The 26,140-nt window shown below is 53.3% G+C and overlaps 1 protein-coding gene across 1 annotated transcript in view; it reads right to left on the bottom strand.

Annotated features, from left to right (window-relative positions):
* Positions 1-26,140, bottom strand: part of ERCC6 (ERCC excision repair 6, chromatin remodeling factor) — a 69,470-nt gene that overhangs the window by 28,603 nt on the left and 14,727 nt on the right. Inside the window, exons 6-8 of the mRNA XM_040970330.1 lie at positions 13,063-13,191; positions 7,015-7,173; positions 1,287-1,422 (exon numbers count right to left, since the gene is read on the bottom strand). Coding sequence (XP_040826264.1) covers positions 1,287-1,422; positions 7,015-7,173; positions 13,063-13,191 — 424 coding nt within the window. The remainder of the gene's footprint in view (positions 1-1,286; positions 1,423-7,014; positions 7,174-13,062; positions 13,192-26,140) is intronic.

Raw genomic sequence — 26,140 nt, 5'->3', positions numbered from 1 at the left:
CCACTGCCCTGTGGTGCCAGCGTACCATATAGGTACTAATTCCTATCCCAGCTGCTCCACCTCTTTTCCAGCTCCTTTCTTACATCTGGGAAAACAACAGAAGACAGCTCAAGTCCTTGGCTCCTGCACCCATGTGGGAGACCCAGGAGGAGCCCCATTCAGATGAGATCAATTGAGCTCTAGCTGTTGCAGCCACTTGGGGAGGGAATCAGCGGATGAGAGTCCTCTCTCTCCCCCTGTCTCTGTAAAATCTGCTTTTCAAATAAAAATAAATATTTACAAATCAGTGAAGCACCTGCCACAAATGATCTCCTCTTGTCAGTAACATAACCTGCCAGCTTCCAGCTGTGCGCTCGGCAGGTGCCTGTGGGGCTGCTGGGCTATGATGCTCCAGGCTGGCCCTAGCCCACAGCCCACAGTGTGGATGCCAAGACAGACTGGGGAGGAAAAATGAGTAACACAACGCACCCCTGCCACCCACAGAAGCAGGCTGAATCATGGGGCTGTCAACAAAACTACAGCCTTCAGACGTGACGATGTGGGACTCGGAGAGCCAGAGCCACTTAGCTAAAGGGTGGCCTGCAGACTGTGACTCCGTTCATCAAAAGCAGGCTTCACAGCCTGCTGCCTGCTGGACTTGCCAGCAGACCCGCTGTGGGCTGACTCCGACCAGAAACGCGTGGGGCCAGGTGCTCTGCATTCAGGCATCACGGATATCTTTGTAGATAACTCACATTTAGGAACTAAAATGGTCTTGGAGAGGGGACCCAGGTCCAAGTACCACACTCATCTCTATCCCACGCATACCATGACCTCACACGGCCTGGCTCTGACATGCAGCCCATGCCCCTTTCCGGGACCCGAGGCAAGGTGTTTCCTGAACCATGTCACCGTTGAGAGAAAGTGATGGATCTGAGAGCACGACACCTTTCCAATCTTGGGCTGAGGGATGCTCGGCCTGTGTGTGACTGTGTAGCCACTTTCTGGGCTTGAAGCCACGGACACCTACGAACATCTTGCCCATGCCATAGGCCTGTGATGCCACCCATGCCAAAGGTGTCCCACTGGACCGCAACACAGCACAGGCTGTTACAGAGTCACGCCTGCATTTGCCATTGGTTTTGAAAACACAGAACTCTACTTTAAGTCAATAATATTAGTTTTAAATGAATAAACGAAGCACAGGAATGTAATTTGATAATCAGAGATCCAGAAAAGAATCAAGCGTGTGAAATGGAGGGTTTCAAAGCTGGCAGAATCAGGTCAGCACTGGGTCACAGCATTACCTTTTTGTGGGTGTAGGAGCCCGTTTCATGCAGAATCGCCACTCGGAACGGAGGCCACCATGTGTGGAACTCCTTCACCCACTGATGCATCACTGTCGTCGGGCACACGATGAGTGCTGGACCCAGCCCCTCAAACCTGCACAGGGGGGCCAGGGAGGAAACAGCCAGAGGTCAGCACGCCGCAAAACCCTGAGAACTCAAAGCAGACACTGAGCTCTACGGAAGTTCACTGGCATGTTATTCAAAGAGAAGGCAAGTAAGAAATCTCTAGGATCCCACTTCTTAGAGTAGGTGCAGGTAGTAAAGAAAAAACTGGGGCCAGTGTGGAGGCAAAAGACTAATCTTTCACTGTAGCACTGGCATCCCATATGGGTACAAGTCCGTATCCTGGCTGCTCCACTTCTGATGCAGCTCTCTGCTTATGGCCTCGGAATTCAGTGGCGAATGGCCACAGTGCTTGGGCCCCTGCACCCGCATGGGAGACCTGGAAGAGAAGCTCCTGGCTCTCAGCTTTGTATTAGTCCAGTTCTGGCTGCAGCGACCACGTGGAGGAGTGAACCAACAGATGGAAGCTCTCTCTCTGTAACTCTTTTAAGTAAAAAATAATAATAATAATAAATCTTATAAAAGGGAGCAGGGGAGGTAAGGACAGTATGGTGGTACAACAAGTTAATCCTCCATTTTGCAGTGCCAGCATCCAATACAGGTACCAGTTCTAGCCCAGGCTGCTCTACTTCCCATCCAGTTGCCTGCTCATGGCCTGGGAAAACAGCAGCGCATGCGGGCAACCCAGAGGAAGCTCCTGGCTCCTGGCTTCAGATCAGCTATGGTCTGGCTGTTGTGGGCATTTGGGGAGTGAACCAGGAGATGGAAGACCTCTCTCTGTCTCTCCTCTCTGTAAATTTGCCTTTCAAATAACAAATCTTTTAAAAAAGATTATTAAAAGAATAAAAGTATTAAAAGACAGCATCTATAGTTAAGTATAAGAAAATCACATTAGTATAAGAAAATGCTGTCATGTCCCTCCTTAGTGCTCAATGACATTACCACACAGGGTACCTTAACTTATGTGACCATATTGTATTTCCCATTTACTTGCAGCTTTGTAGTTTATCCAACTCCATGAGTTTTCCATCTTCACAGTCTTGGGAAGCATGAAGGGCAGAAACACCAGGGCACTTCAAAGGTTTACAGGAAAACAGAACTAAAAGATGACTTTAGCAGTGGGTGTCTAGCTCCAGTTCTGATGTGGCCCGAGATGCCCGTGGCCTGCCCCAGAGCACCTGCACCTAAAAGCTAGCTCTGTCCTCACTCTAGCTTCCTGCTCACACAGACCCTGGGAGGCACCAGTGATGGCTCAAAGGACTAGATCTGCCCGCCATCTACGTGGGGCCCTGGATTCAGGTCCCAGCTGTGACTAGCCCAGTCCTAGTGACAGCGGGCACTCAGGGAGTGAATTAAAGCATGAAAGTGGAATTGTAGAGTGAACCAGCAGAAGGAAGCTGTTTCTCTGTCTCTCTCCCTGGGGGAGAGGTAGGAAGCTATTTAAATAAAAAACGAAGTTGATTTTGGTACATGAATTTTGTAATCCATAATTTTTTTCATAATCCTCATTGGTCTCATGGGTTCTGACAGCTGGTGTGCCCAGCAGGGTGTGGCTGCCAGAGACATCAGCTTACAGTAGCACAGCACTGCACCTCTGCTGCCTGCCTCCAGCTGTCTTGCCAACATCCCCCACCCCTGCACTGGGGCCAGCACGCCCAACCTGCACTGCAGCTCCTCCAAACGACAGGCCCCTTGGACCTCTCCACCTCTGCCCTGTCCTCCCTGCCCCAATGTATCTGCTTGTCTGAGAGGCAGAAGCACAGGAACCAGTCTTCTGATCCCTGGCTCATTCCCAAAGTGCTTGCCCCATCCGGGCCTAGACCAGGCCAAAGACAGGAGCCCAGAACACCCTCTGAGACGGGTCTCCCACAGGGGTGGGCAGGAAAGTACAGGGCCATGACCTGCTGCCTCCCAGAATGGGCATTAGCATCAAGCTGGAATCAGAAGCGGAGATGGGGACTTGACCCTAAGCATGCCAGTCTGGGCTAAGGGCATGCACCCGGCTTCTCAAGGGAGGACCAGGTGCCCGGGCTGCCCTTCTCCTGGCCCAGGCAGCTCCCTGTCGGCGCTAAGGGAATGCATGCAGCCCCAAGAAGCAAGTGACTGCATACACTTAGGCACCTGCTGCAGACACTCCACGACCAGGGCAGGACATTTGCTTCCACAACAGTGCTCCTTCCTAAAAGGAGGCAATGCTCTCGCTCATTTACAGCCTCCACAGGGAGTATGAGCAAGAAAGATCATCAACATGCACTTAGCAGGGATTAGGAAACGACCAATCAAACACTGCCTAAAATATTTAAAAGCCAATGCCCATTCAGATACAACTCTACAGCGCACTGCTTTTTTCCTTTCATGTTCCACAGCACACTTCTTTTCCTTTTATCCTGTGCTTTGGGCAAGTCGCTGCACTAAACACTCTCTCTCTCTCTCTCTCTCTCTCTCAAAGTTAGCATTTTCCCCTGGCCCGGCGTCTAGGTGGCATCCATAAGCTTTCTCATTTCTGCCACTCGCCTTGTACTGGAAGAAGCAGGAGTTTCCATACTAAGCTGAAATCTGGGAGCAGGCCTGGCTTGTACCTGGGCCCGAGGGGACAGCCACATCCATTAACAGTGGCATCAGCTGGACGCCCTCTCCCTGCCCCAAGAAGGGCGTAAGACCATTGAAATGTACTGGGGGGAGCGGGGCCAGGGCCCATCACCAAGCTCACAGCAGCTCCTTTCATCTTGCCTGGTCATTGATCACTTAAGGACAAGCCAATAAACAGCTCTGCACTCAACCATTTCCATCTGCAGGACGGAAATCGGCTATCAGGCCCTACAACAGACAAGAACTACTAAATCCAAAAGCTGCCCTTCAGAATGCATTTCTTTTCTTGGAGTATTTGTTCTTAACTGAAAGTTAACTAACAGATCATCCCAAACTGGGAGGTATTGCTGAGTTTGGAAGGAAACTAACACTATTTATTATCTACCGTAAAACTTAGGGAGCTTAACACTGCAACACCGACAGCTAAGTAAAGGGCAAGGACCTATGTCCCCTCCGAGGCCGGCGTGCAGTCACCAAGGAGATTGTGAATCATCATGTGTAGTGTGCATTCCTCCTTTTAAAAACAAAACCCCGTCAGATTAGGAGAGCATCTGACCTAGCAGTTAAACTGCAACCCACAGAGGCTGCTCAGCTCCGGGTCAGTGTGGATTCCAGCAGGCAGCAGGTGGTCCCTGTCACCCACGCGCAAGACCTCCATGTAGTTCCTGGCTCCTAGTCTCAGCCTGGCCCAAGCACAGCTGTTACCGGCATTTGCGGAGAATATCAGCGGGTAGGAGATCTGTCTCTCTTTCTCAAATAGAATAGCTAAACCGATTTTTAGAAACGAGTGAGCTTCTTTTTCAGCACAGGTGTATGGCATCACAAAGTCTCACACTGTTTCAGGTTGGGGAGCCTTCACACTGCGGCACTGAGCCCATCCTACATTGCAGCTCCAGTTCTGCAGCGTGCGGTTCAGAGGAAACGGAGGTGGGCAGAAAAGCAACACCAGCTGAAGCAAATCTCATCCGACTGCAGATGCCGTTTGTTTAGAACATGAACATGAAGCAAAACTTCAAGTTCACCTCATTTCAAGGGGGAGACATTACAAAATATGCAGGCAAAAGCTGCCGACTTGTTCCAGCACAGGGACAAGCGGAAGTGGGGGTGGGGCACCCACATTCTGGGGAGCACCTCCATCCGTGTGGAGCTCAGCGGCTCGCCTGATCCATTTCCGCCTTCTGGGAAGCCACCTCCACTGATACTGTTTTAATGAAGCCGATTTGGGCTTGAATCCAATATGCTCCCACACTCCTTCATTATGGAGAGGAGATGAGCATCGACAGTTAATTGATTACAGCTGATGCTGGTTATGAGCCCCCGTTTGGTTCTGAGCAGGATGGCACCACTCAGGAGAGCGGGATTTCATCTTCACATGCAACGACACTGCGGGAACTGACATCCGCTTTCCCAAGCCCGCGATGGAGCCAAGCCCACACAAGGAGTTTCCCAACAGCAGCAAGCACAGGGAAGGGAAGAAGGGAAGGAAAGGAAGAAGCAAGGGGAAGTTAAAAAAAGCCACAACCGAGAGTCAGGGAGTTGTTAACCAAGAGCCTATTCAGCAGAGCAAAGGTCTTCCTGCTTTCAATGCTAAACCAATGTCAGACTCTGACAGGAAAACACTACACGCCAACTTCCCACTCTGTCATGGTCGCGGGCTAGCATGCCTTTTCCAGGCCAAACACGATACAGATTCTCTGTCACAACAGGGGCAACGCAACGTTCACTGCTGCAAACAGCTCCTGACAATTGTACAAATGCAGCTGGAACTTCAAAGATCTTCCAGACACTCAAGCATTCCTGACAGAAGCATCAATCTTCTCAATTCCTTAAGAACAGGAAAGGAAGACGAGGTGTTGCAGGGCAGACTGAGAACACTGTGCTGGCCTTGGCAGCCAGCTACGATGGGCGCAGCAGGCTATGATGGGTGCAGCAGGGTACAGCGGGCTACGATGGGTGCAGCAGGGTGCAGCAGGCTCTGATGGGTGCAGCAGGCTCTGATGGGTGCAGTGGGCTATGATGGGCGCAGCGGGCTATGATGGGTGCAGCAGGTACAAGGTATTCCTTGGGAGGGCGGGCAGGTAACTCCCTGTCTTAGGAAGCTACCCCACACAGTGCACAGTGAGTGCCTGAAGGGGCTAGGCCCGAACCCCCACCGCTCACCAGCAAGGCCCACCAAAGCGCAAGCAGCTCGTGGGTGACCTCGGTTCAGGGTGAAACACCCCACAGCATTTACTGAGCCATGGTGTTTTTCAACAACACCAATTTCTATCAAGCTAATTTACAGCATAACATACAGATTCACTAGTACCGTGCCCCCAAATACTGAACAGACTCAACGCCTACCCTTCCCCAATGATAACGCCTTACCAGTTCATTTCAATTTATAAAAGAGTGGAGACAAACATCTCCTCAGGGCCAGGCATCAGTTCCAGACAGTTCTTTGGGCTTTGGCCTTGGGGGTCAGAGCCAAGTCAGAAAGGTCGCAAGGGGGCAGAGTGCATACTTCAGCCCAAACACAAATGCTGCCACACACCCTCACGACACACGAAACTCAAGGCCCCAACTTTCCCCACTGCCAGACTTGCTGCGACTCACTCTAATGCTCACCTGGTCCTCGGCCAAAACAAACATTTTACTGTAAAACTTAATAAATGGAACCAAAGGTAATACATCTGCTTTAAGATTCCATATTGTGTAAACTATTGATATTAACATAATTGAGTTTGTAAACAATCCGTCTGTGGATGCTAACCTTAGACATTGTATTGACCCAGAGTAACTGGTGGGGCTCATCTGCGGAACGAAGCATCATCGATGCCTGGAATTCATTACAAGTGTTACATGTTTAATTTCTCCTGCCCTACAGCTCCATTGTCTCGTAAAATTTTTCCTTTGATGTCCCCCACTAAAAGAATTAAAGGAATATTGTAATTGAAATGTCATCAATAATTCACAAGGCCCTCCTCCACAGCAATACATCTGATGAAATATTCATCGGGCCCCACAGACTGACAGTCTGCAGAGGAGCACTTGCCTGTAATTGGAACCGCGAGTCCTGATCTTGCTGTAGCTCAGACTTGCCAAGAAGGCAATTATCTGGATGGTCTTGCCCAATCCCATCTCGTCTCCCAGAATTCCTCCTGCCTGCTGGCAGTGCAATTCCCACAGCCACCGAACACCTGTCTGCTGGTACCTACGACAACAAACATCCACAAGAAAAGAGAACATGGCAAATGGTGGATGGTACAGACCGTAACACAAAGTGCTCATGAATTAGTCATGCGGCTGGTTCTCGTACCAGTTAGAGAACACGCCGGATGTGTGTTTTACATGAGGAGTGTATTTATAAGGTCATGCATTTTTGATCACCTGGGCATAAAATCACAAAAATTTTTTTTTCTTTACAGAATGTTAACACATTTCTAATTAAACTGACAGATGGGGCAATCAGGAACTATTTCAAGTCTTTTTCAATTCAACATTAGAGAAAGCTTGGAATACAAGTATAAACTTAGTCTCCTGCATTCATTCTCTTTCCGGGGGAAAAAAAATCTCCAATGCTTTAAGTATCTGAAATTCTATTAATTTTTCTATTCCCCCCAAAAAAAGAGAGAGAGGCAGACAGACAGCAATTTTTTTTTCTCCCCAACCTGAACAGTAGGATCAGTTACAGCTCACCCAGGAAGTCACTGTATCTTTTGACCAGAAAAACTCAACTTGACGTAAGTCTGAACAAGAGGCCTGCTCACAGAACGGGTACGTAACAGATGACTCTGTCACGTCACTGGCAAACACCAAGACAAACAGCTGCAAGTTTCAACAACACAAACTTTAAAATATTGTACAGCAGAAACTGACTCAGGGATCTCACCAGATCAGAGCTATTAAACTTTTAAGTAAGGATTACAAATCAAAGAGAAATAAAACATCCTTCCCCAAAATATAAGTTAGTTTCTTTTCTTCCCCCATGAAGGGCACTGAAAAAGGAAAAAAAAAAAAAAAGAGGAAGGGAAGCTGAATGGCAAAACGGAAAAGAAAACATTACATTTTTGAAGCAAAAGAAACAAGTAACATCATGGAATGGCGTGAAGATGCTCGGGTTAAAAACTGAGAGAAAACAAACAAAAACAGTTAAGTTTAAAAAACAAACTAAAAATACTTTTTTTCCCCAAAGAAAACATTAAAGCAAATGAGCTATCTACTTAAGAGAGAGATAATTTTGTTGTATTGCCCAAAGACTGACTCTGGCATGTCTCCCTGTGTAATCCTTTCAGTCTGCGCTGCCTTCACTTCCTCTCTCCTCGGCAGCCACGTCACGGGCACGTGCTCACCAGGACGCTGTGAACCAACTCTACAAGCTGCACTTGAGGAGGCCAGTCCCGGGGTGCAGCAGTTAAAGTCCCCGGCTGGACAAGCGCACCCAACACTGCAGTGCCTGGTTTGAGTCCCAGCTACAGCTGATGGCTCAAGGACTGGGGCCCCTGCCACCCATGTGGAACACCAGGATAGATTTCAAGTTTCCCAGTTTCCACCTGACTTAGGGCTGACTGTTGAGGACATCTGAGAAGTAAACCAGCAGGCGGAAGATCGTCTGCTATTCTGTCTCGCTCCTGTTCTGCTATACTGCCATTCAAATAAATAAAATATAAATAAGCTTTTAAAAAAGAAGTCTGACCAGGGCTGGTGCAATGGCTCAATCGACTAACCCTCCACCTACAAGCACCGGAATTCCCTACGGGCACTGGTTCATGACCCAGCTGCTCCACTTTCCTATCCAGCTCCCTGGTTGTGACCTGGGAAAGCAGCAGAGGAGGATGGTCCAAGTCTTTAGACCCATACACCTGCGTGGTAGATCCAGAAGAAGCTCCTGGCTTCAGATGAGCTCATCTCTAGCCGTTGTGGTCATCTGAGGAATGAGCCAACAGATGAAAGATCTTTCTGTCGATCTGCCTCTCCAGTGAAAGAAGTAGTCTGACTTTAGCTACTGCCATCATTACTTTTCATTTAAGAAAAACTCTGCAGAATTTGACTACTTATTAAGATTGGTGGGGCCAGAGTTGTGGCACAGCAAGTAAAGCCACTGCCTGCAATGCTGATATCCCATCTGGGTGCAGGCTTGAGTCCCAGCTTCTTTATGTCTGATCCAGCTCCCTGCTAATGCACCTGGGAAAGCAGTGAAGATGGCCCAAGTACATGAGCCCCTGCCACCCACGTGTGAGACTAGATTAAGTGCCTGGTTCCTGGTGTTGGCCTGGCTTAGTCCTGGTCACTATAGCCACCTGTGCAATGAACCAGCAGATGGTAGCTCTCGCCCTCTCACTGTAATTCTTCACCAAAAAATAAATAAACAAATAAATAAAAGGGGGGGCCGGAGGACCAGCATGCTAGCCAGGTGGCTAAATCCTTGCCTTGCATGGGCCAGTATTCCATATGGGCACCAGTTCTAATCTCAGCATTCCCGTTTCCCTTCCAGCTCCCTGCCTGTGGCCTGGGAAGGCAGTCGAGGACGGACCAAAGCCTTGGGACCCTGCACCCACGTGGGAGACCTGGAAGAAGTTCCTGGCTCCTGATTGGCTCAGCTTTGACCATCGCAGCCACTAGGGGAGTGAACCAACAGATGGAAGATCTTTGTTTCTCCTTTCTCTGTAAATCTTTCCAATAAAAATAAATAAATCTTCAAAAAAATTTTTTTTAACTTTAAAAACAGATTGGCTATTATGATATGCACACCTTGGAGAGGAGGACTAGAACTCAAAACACAACCAAGTCTCTAGGGATGTTAAACCATTTGATTTGGGAAGGACAAGTTCCACAGAACTGTGGCGCATCATCAGAGGACAATGGCTGCCACGTGGCTACCCGCCAGCTCTGGCTGCAGCCTCCCAGCCTGCCCACAAGGACAATGTCATCACCACATTATAGAATTAGGAAGCAAAGCCTCGGAAATGGGAAAGTCGTTTGCTAGCTGAAGTGAGCAAACAGGAAGTGCAATCCAGAACTGTGACTGCACAGAGGCTCCGTTCTGGAAATACCCCAGAGCAGCAGCTCTCAGCCAGGGGCAAGCTGGCTCTGGAGAACTTGCGGCAATGCCCAGAGGTATTTTTGCTGCAAGTGGGAAAAGGGTACCAGAGATCTGGTAGGCAGAGAGAAGATAGAGATGGTGCCCCAACCATATCCAGCCCCAGTCATCCGAAGCGCCAAGGCAGAGAGACCCCGACCCAGAAACACAGTTTCAGGCTCCTGAACTGGCTGCACTGAAATGACCTCAGCTTTTGAAAAGGCCCCATTCTAGATCTCCCTCCCCAAATGCCAATTCCAGATGGAGAGCCGCCCTGTAGGAGCAGCGCCTTCTAGTGGCCGTCCTGAGCCTCACAGCACCCCCTGACTGGGAGGAATCTGCACAGAAGAGTGGGGGTCCCAGGAGGCCGTCTGGGTCCTGTGACCCAACAGAGGCAGCGCCCCGGGTGTTGCCCCTTGTATTAATCTCACTTTCTGGGGCTTTTACACAGCACAGGATTCTGGGTTTACCAGAAGGGAATGAGTACTAAAAATATTTTTTAAACAAAAGTCATGGAAAAAACATCTGCTAAGCAACCTTGTGGGTCCTCAAAGAGAAGTAGGGGTATCGTACAAAGATGTCAAAGGATGGCTCTTTCCTTCCACCCCCAATACATTCAAAAACACCTGTCAGGGCCCAGCGTCCCACATCCTAGTGCCTGTGCAAGTCCTGGCTACTCTACTTCTAGGCCAGCTGCCTGCTAATATCCCTGGAAAGGCGACAGACAATGGGGCAAGTGCCTGGGCCCTGCACCCACGCGGGATGTCAGGATGCTGTTCCTGGCTCCTGGCTTTAGCTAGCCCAGAGCTGCCTGCTGTAGCCATCTGGGAGAATGAACCAGGACACAGCACATCACATGCTCCTGCAGGGGCCACAACCCTCCTCTTCTCACTAATATTAAGAAATGCAAGAAGGAAAGAAAGGAGGGAAGGATGCAAGGAGGGAGGAAGAAAAAGGAGAAGCCAAGTGAAGTGAGCACCAGGCACCCGGCTGGACTGCTGGGCTGGGAGTGCAGCGCCAGCCGTTGGGTTCCAGTCCTATCAACGACCTTGGCTGTATTCCCCTTACTGCTCTGACAGTAAACACTGAGAAACAAGCATACAATTCAGAGGAAACACGCTACAGAGCCAACTGGAACGACTCAGGAGAAAGTCAAAAAGAGTTTCCTAAACTGCAGTGCCAGTGCAGGAAGGGCAAGCCTCCGCCCTGGCACTCCCGGGAGACATTGCAGCCGGGCACCATCCTGCTGGCCAGAGACGGTGCTTACCAGCACGGCTGGGAATACGGGGCAAAGGCCCGCCGGCCGTCAGCCCGCTGAGACATCCCAGACAAATGCATTCGCTGGGCAAACTTTCAAACCCGAAATGTAAAAGTTAAACATTATCTCGCAGAAAATAGCACTTAAATGGGTAATTGTATCTTCTGAATCCCTAGTGTACAACTATCTGCCCTGTTAATTCAATTCCACAGAGTGCAGCAAACTCAGTCAAAATATAGCCACGGTTTAAAGTGAAGTTGGCACGCCGGGAACTCGCTCACGGAGGTTCTGCCGAGGCCCCTGCTCTTCACAGAGGGGGAAACGAAAGCAACAGAAGCTTTAGAATATTCATAAAACATTTAAGATCCTGTTTTGGTAAAAATAAAAATGTTGACAAAATACTTTCTGGGAATGTGCCATTAAGCCTAGTTAAAGGAAAAGAAAACATATTCATTGTAACTACTATGGGGTTAAAAGCCAGGAACACCGAACTCTATTGGTTATTAACTGCCAAATTCCTCTGCTAGAAAATGTCATGTTTAAACCAAAAAAACGCACCCCGAGCTGCCCTCCGGCATGTGCCAGCCCAGGCACACAGCACACTGGCACAAAGACCTGCCTCTGTCCACTCCATCTGGGTATCCCTTCTGTTGGTCCAACACTGACACTGTGCTGGCCTTTTCTTTATCAGCAATCACTTGAGAAATGAAAAGAGTTGCCAACAAATGTTGTCTTTCTTTACCTTTCCACAATTAATTTTCATTTGGGAGAAGCAACAAACCAAAAGCCACCTCTCCAGACTATCAATGTTTTCCTACATAAAGGACTAGTGAGGTTTGGACTTGAATTTCCTTGGTCTTTCCTCTGGTTGGTTACGGCAACTGAACCATGCCATGCCGTGCCACAGCTTCAGGCTGCAGCTCTTGGCTCGGAGGCATCAAACAGCCGGCCCCTCCTCTGCACCACACCCCTTGGAGAGAAAACACACAAACCGCACCGTCAGCTCTTGGGGCGGAAATAGAAAGGGCAGGCTATTCTGAAGCAGACAGCTTCGGGGCTACTAGACGGCAAACTTGCTACAAAAAGGACACAGAAAGACGTTATCTAAGAGTTTCATTTCCCAAAGGCATCTAGGAGGTCTGAGGAGTGCTGGTCGTAAACCCCAGGCGGGGTAAGAATGAAAACACTCCTGCGGGCTCACTCACAGCCCAGGACCCAGGCAGCACCCAGGGCCACCCCACGAGGGAAGGCGGAGCCAGCCTCAGGCACGACCGCCCCCTCCAGGTGCTGCTCTGGTCTCCTCTCTCAACACCCACATAAAACACAGAGGTATATCCGGTCAGCTCCAAGGGATCACACCCTCAGGTGCCATGCAAGACACTAAGAAAAGAAGTCCTACAGCTTAGATCCTGCTAGAAGGAAACAAAACACTGACGTCCACAACAGCTCTGGATTAGCCTGGCTGAGGAATGAGGAATTACTGAGCACAAAGCCAACAGCACGGATGGCTCTGAGCCACGTCGGTGGTGGTCTGCTGAGACCCGCTGCACCGACCCACAGCTTACAGATGGCCCACCACGCCCCTCAGTCAACGCGTGAGCATCTAGTTTTAATGTGCAGCATGTGGCCAAAACGCCATCTGATGGTGCCTCTAGCTGCCCTCGCTTTGGCAAGGACCTGCACCAGGGGCTCCTTGCTAACTACCATGAACCCCCATACAACAGGTTGGGAACAGACAGACGAGAGAGCCGGGACAGGGCACGCACTTGAACAGCTTCTTGAACAGAAAGCCCGGCACGCGGAAGCCCTCGTCAAACTCGGCGTCGCTCTCCTCGGAGTCGGCCTCGGCCTGCGCACGCTCCTTTCTGTCCCGCAGCCTCAGTTTGTTCCACCTCCTGCCAGGAAAGACAAAAATCACAGCTCAGTTCTCAGCGTCTCCAAGCTGATTGAAACAGAGAGTTCTAAATCACCCACAGGGAAAAATAATAATAATAATAATAAAACCAAACCCAAACAGGCGAGTCGGGATGGTGCCGGGAATGCCCACTGCCAGCGGTGCCCAGAGCGCTGCTATTCAAGGACGAGGAACGATGCTCCTTTCCTGCCTTGGCACTTGAAATCTTACCTCAATGATTACAGCTGCTCTAGAAACAGCTCCGTAAGGTTTCATTTCATCATCAAAAACCACCTGCTTCTCTCCTGCAGTCCCTGAGGGCAAACTCCTCTCCCTGAGACATGAACCGAGTCTACAGAAGACCCGGTGAGGGTCTCAGCAGAACAGAGCGCCTCCAAACGGCAACACCGCACAAGGAAAAATGGGTCCCAGCCCAAGACCTTCAACGGAAAGCAAGCGTTCAGGGAAGAGCTCAGTCAGATTCATTCAACTGGGAGGAGAACCAACAATATAAAAGTGCCGAGAGCTAACCACTCAGAAAACACAAGAGTTGTCCGAATAAGGACTGCGATTGCTTGTGTCCTGTGAAGGCTTATATTTCAGAGGCACAGCACCATGTTCAAGTGGCAGGAGAAATGTCAATGACCTGGGGAAAACAAGAAGAAACTTCACAAAATTCAACAGTTTTCAAGGACACGGACTCGCAGAATTGAAGGCAGGCTGTCCGCAGCCCGCACACGGCTGAGCCCGAGTCTGAAGCCGCAGCGGCAGCAGATTCAAGCAGTAGACAGGCAGCTGTCTTTTAACCCGCAAGTTCCCAGGAGGCGAAAGACAGCAGCAACATACCAGAAAACCAAGCCCGCTCATCTGCCTCTGACCGTGTGAGTGTACCTGACAGTGGAAGGTGAGGAGGGCACCGGTCACAGCAGGGCGGCTCTGTCCCCAAGCCAGCCCAGGCTCACAGTGGAGGGGCAGGGCCAGCCCACCCATCCAGGGCTGCTACCAACACGAAACCAACTCCCTCCCTCCCAAATAAAGTCTTACCTGGCCAAAACGACCACAAAGCACCCCCCCACCAGACACAGGCCTGGGACCCAGTGTCAATCCCGCACAGGCCAGTTCCCAGGTGAGCAGGTGGTTCGCTGTGGGCACTCAGACACCAGCAGTGGAACCTCGGGCACACGTGGCGATTCCTGCTGCTCGTTCTCTGAGATCTCTGACGGGACCATCTTTGCTATCTGAATTCATACAGCCAGAACCGAGAACCGAGCATGGGGACTGCAAAGGATCATCACATTTCCAGCAGGAAACCGGGAAGAAGCTCATCGGCTAGCGCGGCCACTGAGAAAGATTTTATTTCGCAATTTTTCAAAGACAGTTTGGCCCAAGAGAAACGCCGCCACCCAAAGAGGCTGACTTTTCCTAGTGTGGTGTGGCAAGGCCCTTGCGAGAGGGTCACAGGCTGCGCTCCATCCACGCGGCACCGTGTCCTTCTGTGGGATCCGCACAGCCTTGGGCAGCTCACCACCCTGCATCGGCAGGCTCCCTCCACCGCCCGCCCTGGCTCCTCAGACACACAGGAAACCACAGAAGCCACGCAGACAGGATGCCCTCCCAGCGCCTTCCCTCACACACAAAGAGGAAAAGCGGCCGGACGTGTTCAGTCCGCTAACAAACGACTGAGGGCGGTGGGCAAAAATCATTATTGCCTCTGCGTATTTGCATCATGGTGAAAATAAACCGCCCCAGGAGAATAGGACACACAAATTAAAGACAGCAAACGCCAGGGCTGAAACCACACACACTGGGGGCTCCCTCCAAGAGAGTCCCCTGCTGGGCTGCACGACTTCCCCGTGCGGCTAGGAGCTACCGCTAAGCAGCGCCCACTGAGGCGGGGCTCGCTGCAGGAACACAGCAGGTGCCGCAGAGGGTGGAAAGAGGCTCAAATGGCCTCCACACGGGGAGGCCAAGGCCTGGCCCACCTGGACACTGCCCAGGGCCTCGTGGGTGCTCCTGCTCAGGTGAAGGGGCAGGCCAGAGCTTGGCAGGCCGGGTGGTCTGCCTGGCCAGCAGGTGTGCTGGGATCTCTGGGCCCAACACACAAAGCTCAGCCAGCCCCCCATACCCGTCTCCCATTATGCACACACACACACCTGGGCATGGACTGGCTAGAATTGAGTCCCGCTGGCACTCGTGGACTCTGTAACCCCCACAGGGCCTATTTCTTGGGCTGGGGAAGAGATTCAGTGTGAGGCCCAGGGTAAAAACGGGTTTGCAGCACCACACCAGGCAACGCAGTGCTGCCCTCACCCAGACCCTCCCGATCACCGCTGTGCCTACTCACAGAGGAGGGAGCACCCCCCGTGTGTAGTTCGGTACCACAGCAGTGAGACGGTGTGCTGCCCAGGTACACCAAGCCCACCTGCACGGAGGCCAACAGAGTTCAGCAAACGGAGCCTTAGGGAACTCCTTGGACAGATGGACCCCAGGCGAGGAGACGCCTGCCCTGTAGACACAACCTTAACTTGAAAATGCCATCACATAGGGCCACCCCATGGTACAGCATGGCAAACCTCCTCCACCTGGGACCCCAGCATCCATTCTGGGTGCCAGTTCAAGTCCTGGCTGTTCCACTTCTGATCCAGTTCCCTGGTATTGGCTTCTGCACACATACGGGAGACATGGAAAGAGTTCCAGGCTCCTGGCTTCAGACTGGTGCACCCCTAGCCACTGCAGCCATTAGGGAAGTAGGCGAGCGGATGGAAAATGTCTCTAGCTCTGCCTCTCAAATAAATAAAAAATAAACCTAAAAAAAAAAAAAATGCTGTCACGCTATGGAACAGCAGACTGTCAGAAGTGTAGTGTCTCTCCTAGGACAGAATCACATTTGGAAACATTTAAAACTGGCGGGCGGGTTGGGGGACAGGCAGGGCCCTACGTGTGCGAAGTTCAGATCTGGGACTAAACGAGCTGAAATCTTAAACACCAGAAATGGTTCTGGAATGCTAAGATTCTTTTCTTTCCCACACAGACGAGTTAGCTGAGAAAAAGCAGAGGGGGCAGTAAATCAACCCATCTTCACCTCTTTCAGACGAGGAATCACTTCCCCACCTTCTCCATCCTCTCGTTTACAAGCACCATGCACGCGACAGTCACAGCTGCAGCCACATAAACGGAGCGGGCCTGGTGTTCCTGGCAGGCACTGCCTCCCCGAGCCCGCGCCGACTCCACGGGCAGCCGCCAGGAATAAGCATTAACTTGTCACTCCAACCAGAGGCAGGCGGGGAGAGCTCTCCCTGGCCGCCTGAGCCAGGGCAGCAGGCTCTGGGGTGGGGTGGGGGGCAGCCAGAGGCCACACTGTCCTGGCGTGAGCTGCCAGGTGCCATCGACGGGACCCTGAGACCCCACCTGAGAACGTGCCGCTGCTGTTACGTTTCCCCTAGAGCTGCCAGCATGCCGAGGAGGCTGCCAACACACAGCCCAGAAGCACAGCCAGCTGCCACAGTGACATCTCTGTGTGGTGCTGTCCCCAGGAGACACACCTCTGCACGCCTGGCCGGCCCCTGGCTCTGCCCTGTCTTCTGAGTGTCCCCTCCAGGCCTTGTGGCATCTGGGCATGGCTGGGTCTTCACCGCAGCACCCACCCATGAGCACTCATAAAATTCATATCTACTTCCACAGCACACACTAAAGCGCCCAGGTCAGGACAAACTGTCTTAGCGGCATTTACAGTCCCTGGGCCAGACAAGTGCCTGCCTCAAGCTAAACGAAGGACGGACGGAAGGAAGGAAGGAAAGAAGCACAAAACTTGGCCAGAAATGATGATGGCATAAAAGATCAAAAGATCTTCCCCAAGTGGGCTCCTGACACGCCCTGCTCCATCTCTGGGCCGGCACGACCCAGCTGCACTTTCTCCTACTGGTGGGCCTCGGCCACTACCCCAGCCCCGTCTGCTGATTAAACACGGTCAGGGGCACACAGAGGGAGTGACCCACAGCATGGCTGGGGTCATGTACAGCAGGCTAGGCTTCCGCCTGGCTGGGCAGCGACGACCCTGACCACGACCACGGTTACCTCGGCCCGATCTTGGCTTAGGTAACAAACGCAGCGGCTGCCAGCTTTGGCCATGTGTGCTGTGCACCGGGACCTGGTCTGTCCCAGCGGCTGCCTCCAGGCTGGAGCCCAGCAGCACATCCAGAGGTGAGGGCACTGTGGGCCAAGGCGCTCCTGGCCCTCAACTGGAAAGAGGCCATCTGACCTTCAGAGGACACCTTATACGCTGTGTGTTCATCTCCTGGTGTGCAGAGCCAGAAACTGGCGAGAGGCTTACAAGGACTGAATGGGGCAGCCAGTGTACAATACGCCTCGGAGAGCACAGACGTATCAGCTGCTGTTTTTAATGAAGAAGGTCAAATGGAGGCATCTCAGTTAACTACGGGTCTAAAGCAGAACAGATGTGAGTTCACCTCCAGTGCTGGGCACTCGGGAGTTAAGCTCAGCCCCCAAGAAACACTAGAGGTTGGGCTGTTAACATGGAGCACTCTGGGCCTGACATCCTAGCTACTAGGATGACAAGGGGTCTGGAAATCTGTGCCATCCACCTTAGACGGAGCCGTAAGGAGCTGCGGGGTGGTCCTGACCCATCTGTCCTGAGGACCAGGCAGCAGGCTGGGCCGGTCTGAGGGTCCCTGCACAGCTGTCTGGTGCCCCCTAGTGTGTGAAAGGAGAACTACCACCAAGGGGGCTCCAGGTCCAGGGAGTGATTTGGTTAGGCGCTCCTTTACCAACTGCACTGGGAACTATTTCCTGCCATCAGCTCCTCCTCGTGGTTCTCACAGGCCTCCCCAGCCTCTGACGGGCCGGGCCGGCTGCAAGCTCTGCTCGAGCCATCCTAGTGAACGAACTGGTGAACAACCAGAGGCCTGGTGTGGGAGAACCCACGCCCTGCCTGCGGGATCTCACCCACTTCTCCACCCAGCTGCTCTGACTCTGGGGCGTCTGAGTGTCTCGCCCCGCCATCACAGGATACTGGCTCGCTCAGTGGCCTTGGTTGGGTCTGAACAAGCCTCGTTTGAGGCTGCACATGAAAATGCATATTCAAATCTGAGTAAAAACTACTGCCAGTTGTTGAGGTACTCTGGGTGCAACGCACCACTTTAAGTATTGAGTTCAATCAATCCTTATAACCCAATTGGCAGATATATATATATATATATACACACACATATGTAAAGTTTAAGGAAGACATTGGGTCTGGTGCCATGGCATAGCAAGCTAAACTCCACCTGAGTCACTGTAGGTCACTACTTCCGGTCCCCGCTGTTCCACTTCCCATCCAGCTCCCTGTCTGTGGCCTGGGAAAGCGGCAGAGGACGGGCCAAGTGTTTGGGTCCCTGCACCCCGTGGGAGACCCAGAAGAAGCTCCCAGCGCCCGGCTTCAGACCAGCTCAGTTCCAGTGGTTGCAGTCATTTGGGGAGTGAAACAGTGGATGGAAGGCAAGATCTTTCTCTCTGTCTCTCCTTCTCTCCATAAATCTACCTTTCCAATAAAAATAAGTAAATCTTAAAAAACATAAAAACAACGGGGGGAGGTGCTAGAGAGTGGGGAAAAATGAAGACAGCCGCCAAGGGAGTTAGCAGCGGAGCCGCAAGCCCAGAGCTAAGCATCAGCTCTAACCAACACGGTCTCTCCACAGAACATCTCCGAGGGGCGGCCACGGCCTCGCGTGAAGATGCCTGCAGCAGTCCCAGCTCCGCTCCTGGTCCCACTTCTGCTAACGCACACCACTGTGAGGCACAGACACGCAGGCTCCTGGGAGACACAGATGGGGTCAGTCTGGCCCAGCCCTGCCCCTGCAGCCAGCTGCAGGAAGGAACTAGCGACTGCCAGGCGTTTGCGCTCTCTCACTCGAATCCTTGCTCCCTAAATTCCCCAGAGCCTCTATTCTCTGGGACTAGCTGAAGGGTCGCTAAGAATCACCTCTCCACTGTGCGAACACTGCCAGAGAACACACCCAAGCTTGAAACTGTGCACTGCTGGGCCTGGCGCAATAGCATAGTCCTTAAAGTCCTTGCCTTGAAAGCACCAGGATCCCATATGGGCGCCGGTTCTAATCCTGGCAGCTCCACTTCCTATCCAGCTCCCTGCCTGTGGCCCGGGAAAGCAGTCAAGGACGGCCCAAAGCCTTGGGACCCTGTACCCGCGTGGGGGACCCCGAAGAGGCTCCTGGCTTCAGATCGGCTCAGCTCCAGCCGTTGCAGCTGCTTGGGGAGTGAACCATGGGATGGAAGATCTTCCTCTCTGTCTCTCCTCCTCTCTGTATATCTGCCTTTCCAATAAAAATAAATAAATATTAAAAGAAAGAAAGAAACAAACAAACAGTGGCCTGGCATGGAACGCCGCCAGCACTCTGGTTTCAGGAGGGAAGGAACGCCCCCTCCTGCATAAGGAGGTGCCCCCCGTGGGGTCCGGGAACGTTTCAGAGCAACTGGTAAATCGACTCAGTGCTCCCTCCTGACTGCAGATAACCAGGCTGAGCAACCACACAGAAACCCACCGTGCCAACCCGCAGCAGGACATGGTCAACCTGGGGGGGGGGGAACCCAAGGGACAGACACCCTCCCGCAGAGCCTCAGGGAAGCCACTCTGGAAGTGCCAGAAACCCAAGGCTGCCCCCGCTGAGGGCCAGACCTCAGTCAAGTCCAGGAGTCCACGAGCAGTCGGTCTTTTAGTGTTTCGTACGGTCTGTGTCCCTGTGGCACCACTGGTTCCGTATTCCCCGCAGCGGGGAACCCCTTGCTGAGCCCATCTGATCTGCTACGCCGAGGTACTCGACCCTTGACTGCTTCTCTGCCTTTTTATGGTCTGTCTGGGTGGCCTTAATTGGCACAGCCGAGCCGAGGAAAGACCCTGGGTTAGGAGTGCAGACTTCGCCGAGTAAATGAAGACGGACGCCGACGTTCACGCACAAGGCTGGAGCGGGAGGTGTGTGCACGGCGCGGGGCTGCACTGGTCCCCACTGTGCCTCAGCATGGCACTGGTGGAAAGTCAATGCAGCGTGTGTGCGTGTGTGTGTGTGTGTGTGTGTGTGTGTGTGTGTGAACCACCGCCCAGGGAGTAACTTCCTTTCCTCTGTAAAGCAGATTCCCACAAGAAGGAACATCACCTTGCTCCCCAGGAAAGCAGGAGACTCCCAACCACGCACTGAGCTGTCTGGGCTAAATCTTGAAATGGCTCCTGAATTCCTTGAGATCAAGCTGTTTGGGCTTTACAACCAGGTGCCAGGTGCCAGCCAAGCAGGCTGAGCATGTGACCCGGCAGCACAGGGCAGGCGGCAGCAGCCCTGGCTCTTAGCCAAAAAGGGGGTGGGCACGAGGCAGGGGGCTGGGGGGAGGGAGGTTCTGGATGTCAGCTGGGACAGGTGCCCAGGCTAAACGGGCTGACCGAGCTGCCCCCTCGGACGGCTACCACGGGTGACCACTTCTCCCCCACGGCTCAGCCTCCTCTCTCCTACGGGATGTAAGGAACCAAGAGATGGCCTGATGGCTCATTGGGCTAATCCTCCCCTTGCAAGTGCTGGGATCCCATATGAACACCAGCTGCTCCACTTCCCATCCAGCTCCCTGCTTGTGGCCTGGGAAAACAGCAGAGGACAGCCTGTACCTGAGTGGGAGACCCAGAAGAGGCTCCTGGCTCCTAGTTTCAGATCAGCTCAGCTCTGGTCTTTGCAGCCATTTGGGGAGTGAACCAGCATATAGATCTTTTTCTCTTTCCTTCTGCCTGTAAATCTGCCTTTCTAATAAAAATAAATCTTAAAAAAAAGACTGCCTTTCTTAGGAAAAAAAAGCAACCAGTGTCCCGGCTGTCCCCCTCAGTCACAGCTGCCACCAAGCTCCTTCCTTCCAGACCCCACGTCTCACCGATCCTCCCCCTGGGGCTGGACTCCCACCCCAAGTCTACACAGCAAACCCCCAAACCAGGGTCCAGCTGGCCGGGCCTTGGAGCCCCACGTACAAGGAACAAGGTGACCACTACTGGCATTCAACTGATTTACACAATGAGCCTCATCCTTCCTAACTCAAAGTCGGGGAAAGGCACATAAAAAACATTTAGCAACAAAACATACTCAAAACCAATTACATCAGGGACACCGCTGTAGCACAGTGGCTGAGGTGTTCCATGTGGCCACTGGCTGGTGCCCCACCTGCCCCACTTCCTAGCCAGCACCCTAATGACCTGGGAGAGCAGAAGACGGTCCACGTGCTTGGGAGACCCGGAAGAAGTTCCTATTTCCTTGTTTCATCCTGGCCCAGTCCCGGCAGGTGCAGCCTTTTGGAAGATGAACCAAAGGATGGAGGGAAGACCTCTCTCTCCTGTCTCTCCCTCTCTAACTCTTTCAAATTAATCAATCAATCTTAAACAGAAGCATTACATCTAAAGATTCTGCAGGTTCAGATCACACTTCCTACCCCATCCTGCCTATTCTGCTCAGGCCTCCTGCACTGGCGCAGGCCGTCAGGGCGCTCCGGGTGCAGACAGCAGGTGCTGGCTCTTGGCACCACCTTGTGGTCACACCTGCTACTGCACCCTCCACAGCCCCCAGCCGGCCCCACCAGGAGGGAAGGCAGGTCCTCAGACTCAGGGGCTTCAGGGCCACGGTGGGCGGCAATCTCAAAGGCTCAACTCAGAGGGCAGCCTGCCAGAATTACAGCACCGTCAAGACATGCAACGCAGAGTCAAAGCCTGGAATGACAAGGGGGAAAGCAGAACAGGAAGCAGAGGGGCTGTTTAACCTAGTGGTTAGGGCTCTGTTTCCCCCCCCCAGCCAGCTCTGCTCCCACCTACAGCCTCCTACTAACCCTGACTCGGGAAGGCAGTGAGGACAGCCCAGGTACTCGGGTCCCTTCCACCCACACAGAAAACCTGGGTCAAGTTCCCAGCTTGAGCATGGCCCAGCCCCAGCCACTGAGGACGTGTGGGCAGTGAACCGGCAGATGGGAGCACTCTACTAACGAAAGTTAACTAATTAAAGTTTTTAAAAACCAGTTTTTCCCACCTTGGTTCTCGTATCTGCCTTCACAATGCAACCCAGGACATGGTGGGCACCGCCAGCTCAGTCAGTTCCAGGCTGGCAGCCGGGCAGACGAGCTGCTGGGGCCTGCCCGAGCCTGCGACTGTGCCCCTGAGCCAGGGCAGGCAGGGCTGGGATCGGCCACGCTGACGAAGGCTGGGCTGGGAGACAGCAGGCTGGCAGTGAGAGGGAGGGCAGCCCCTCATGGACCCAGTCCACACCCGCAGCCTGACCCAGGCAGTGTGCGACCATCAGCGGGGGACGGGGGCAGCGAGAGCCCTCTTCTGCTGACGGTCAGCGGGCATCCCACCTGCTTGCCTCTCTGCTGACCCAACCATTGTGCCGATGTCCAGGCATGCCCCGTGGCCTTGCCAACAACGAGGGACCATTGGGCAGAGTCCCCACCTGCAGCACCAGCCCTGCCTGGTGAGAGCCCCGCAGGCCTGGTTACATCCTGCCCGTGCCCACCAGATGCCCAGTGTGCCACAGGCCCTGGCACACACCCACGTGAGCCTACAGCGGCGTCCCGGCTCGAGAAGGCGCCCGGCAGCGGGAGCCTGGAGTGCACACCAGGAGCTGCCCTTGTACTTCAAGGGTGGAGACGAGTGACAACAGCAGGGGGGTCAGTGTGTGAAGTTCTGAGTCAGCCTAGCCTGGGCACACAGCCCAAGAGCTGCTCCCAGAGTCTGCTTTCTGTTTCACGCATGACACAGCCCTAACTGATACCTGGGTGACCAGCAGTCCTCCTGGTCTACTGGCCGGTGCCGTGGACTGGTGGGATGGGCCACTATCTGCAGCATCACCACCTCGGACCCGGCTGCTCCAATTCCGAGCCAGCCTCCTGCTGCCCCTGGGCCTGGGAAGACAGCACAAGATGGCCCACGTGCCTGGAGACTGGGCTGGAGCTCCTGGCTCCCGGCTGCAGCCCGGGCCAGCCCTGGACGGGGAGATCACGGACACAGTGACCCAGCAGGTGAGCTCAGTTCTCTCCAACTGCCATTCAAATAAAAAAGCAGGTCTCATGCTGCCTAGGGGGGAGACCACCACACATCCCCCAATCTACAGAGCATCTACGGAGACGCAACGCAAACATATCAATGCGGGTGTCTGCGGCTTAATAGCCTTAATAACCGGAGCTATAAAATTTTAAGAGCTATCGTATTTTGGTGGCAATTAGAGTTATTGGCATTTCAGAAATTCATCTGAGGTTTTACTGTAACTTTTGCAAAACACTGGCTTACGATATGGCTTTGGAGATAATAAATTGCTTACAATCGTAACATTATTAAGTTACTGCCACGAAATTAAACTCAACCCGTATTTAAAATTCAATCAAAATAAACTGTTCTTGATCAAAACAATGATATGCTTAAAACATATTTAATATCGACCCAAGTTAATGGGAAGAATATAGATTGCTGAGTTAGTACTTTTGTTAATTCTGCATGGTGTTGAAGACACAGCCTGCTCCCTGCCTTGATGAAAGGCTGATCCTCCACCTGCAAAGCCAGCATCCCACACAGGCACCAGGTCTAGTCCTGGCTGCTCCACGCCAAGCCAGCTCCCTGCTAATGGCTGGACAAGCAGCAGAAGACAGCCCAAGTGCTTGAGACCCTGCATCCACATGGAAGACCCAGAAGTTCCTGGCTTCAAACCAATGATCCACCCCCCATGATTCACAATGGCCGGTGCTGCACGGATCCGAAGCCAGGAGCCAAGAGCTTCTTCTGAGTCTCCCATGCAGGTGCAGGGTCTCAAGGCTCTGGGCCGTCCCCATCTGCTTTCCCAGGCCACAAGCAGGGAGCTGGATGGGAAGTGGGGCTACCAAGATTAGAACCAGCGCCCATATGGGATCCCAGTGTGTGGAAGGCAAGGACTTTAGCCACTAGGCCACTGCGCCAGGGCCAAAATAAATAAATTTTTAAAATATAGATCGAGCAACGTTTCTCATGTAACCTAGAGCTACAATGAGAAACTACCCAGAGAAGCCACAGCTGTGCAGGACTGCACAACGCATAACAATGAGCGCCAACAGCTCTAAAGACCCGGAAGGATGTCCCAGCTCCACGGAAACCTATTTATTAATCTGCTGATCTGAGAAGTCCAGAGGAGCACACTCTCATCTCCCAGCCCAGACGGCCGCAGTGCAGGGCCCCCCCCGGGCTCACACACGCCACAGGCCCGCAGTGCAGGGCCCCCCAGGGCTCACACACGCCACAGGCCCGCAGTGCAGGGCCCCCCCAGGGCTCACACACGCCACAGGCCCGCAGTGCAGGACCCCCCCAAGGCTCACACACGCCACAGGCCCGCAATGCAGGGCTCCCCCTGGGCTCACACACGCCACAGGCCCGCAGTGCAGGGCCCCCCCCAGGGCTCACACACGCCACAGGCCCGCAGTGCAGGCCCCCCCCAGGGCTCACACACGCCACAGGCCCGCAGTGCAGGGCCCCCCCCGGGCTCACACACGCCACAGGCCCGCAGTGCAGGGCCCCCCCCGGGCTCACACACGCCACAGGCCCGCAGTGCAGGCCCCTCCCTCAGGGTTCCCACATGCCACATGCCCACAGCGCAGGGCCCACCCAAGGCTCCTGCACACCATACGCCCGCCATGCAGGGCCCACCCAGTGCTCCCACACAGTGCCAGGAGTCACTCCCACTGCCTGCCAGGGTCTGCCACAGCAGGAAGCTGGAGTCAGGAGCCGGAGCTGGAACTCCAACTCCAGGTACTCTCAAGTAGGGAGGGACACAGTTTTTTTTTCCCCTTTCTCTGTGTACGTACATATATTATATATTACATATACGCTATATAAGGCAGAGTTACAAATGGGCGGGGGGAGAGACAGAGATCTTGCATCCACTGGCCCACTCCCCAGGGTGGGGTGAATTCGCAGCCAGCAGCCTGGGACCCTATATCTGGATCTCCCACGTGGGTGCAGGGGCCCAGCACAGGCCACACCCTCCACCACTTTCCCAGGCACATCAGCAGAGCTGGCTCAGAAGCAGAGCAGTGGGACTCCCTGCAGCTCCCAAGAAATGCCAGCCCCACGCCGGCACCAGAGCCTCCAGGATGACCGCTCACCCTCCAGAGCATATTCTGGAAGAACGCCACCGCCATCTACTATAAAGAGGACTCGGGGTGCGTGCGGCAGTCTGGACACAGTGAAGGGCAGTTCTACCTAACCAAAGAAACAGCATCGGGGCGGCCTTCACTCACACAGCCCACCAGGGCTCCCCACACTTGGACGAAAGGCCAAACTGCTGAGGGCCAGGCAAGAGCCACGCACTCCGGATATGCAAGCCACAGACGGCCTTTCCCTCCAACTGGGCGGCCGTGTGAGGACACACGAGGGTGCCCAGAGCTGCCGGGATGGTGAGGACAGGCCGGCGGGGCTATGTACGGACAAACAGCACCAACCTTAGCATGCCTGCCTCCTCCCGCCCGCCATGCAGCACCTACCGAGAAAGCCCAGGGGACAAAGGCCAAGGCCATCTGCAGCGTGGAAGACAATGAGGCAGAGGGAAGTGCGCCAGGCATGGCAGTTGTGCCCGGGCACAGTGTGAGGCTCGGCTATGTACGTTCGTGTCTTCTCAGGGTCAGGACGTGGAAAGCCAGCCCGCTCCTTCAGCAGCCAAAGTGAGCTGTTACCACTTTCTTTTGCAGGAAAGTCCTCTGTAATTATCCTGCTCCCAGTGTAGCCACCACAGCCAGCTCAAGCTCACCCTCGGCCCGGCTCTAGCCCCAGCCCTGCTGTCACCTATGACTTGCATCCCTGTCTGAAGACAAAGACCCAGACAGGGAGGGGGAACCTTTCTTTTGCCAAGGGCCACCTGCACATTTAGAATATCATTCTTTAAAATCAACTGCCAGACTACCCTGCT

Source organism: Ochotona curzoniae, unplaced genomic scaffold (genome assembly GCF_017591425.1).
Source record: "Ochotona curzoniae isolate NIBS_2020 unplaced genomic scaffold, NIBS_Ocur_1.0 scaffold_4763, whole genome shotgun sequence".
NCBI classification, from domain to species: Eukaryota; Metazoa; Chordata; class Mammalia; order Lagomorpha; family Ochotonidae; genus Ochotona; species Ochotona curzoniae.
Note: the sequence above shows the minus strand (reverse complement) of the source record. Positions and strands in the feature narration are given on the sequence as shown.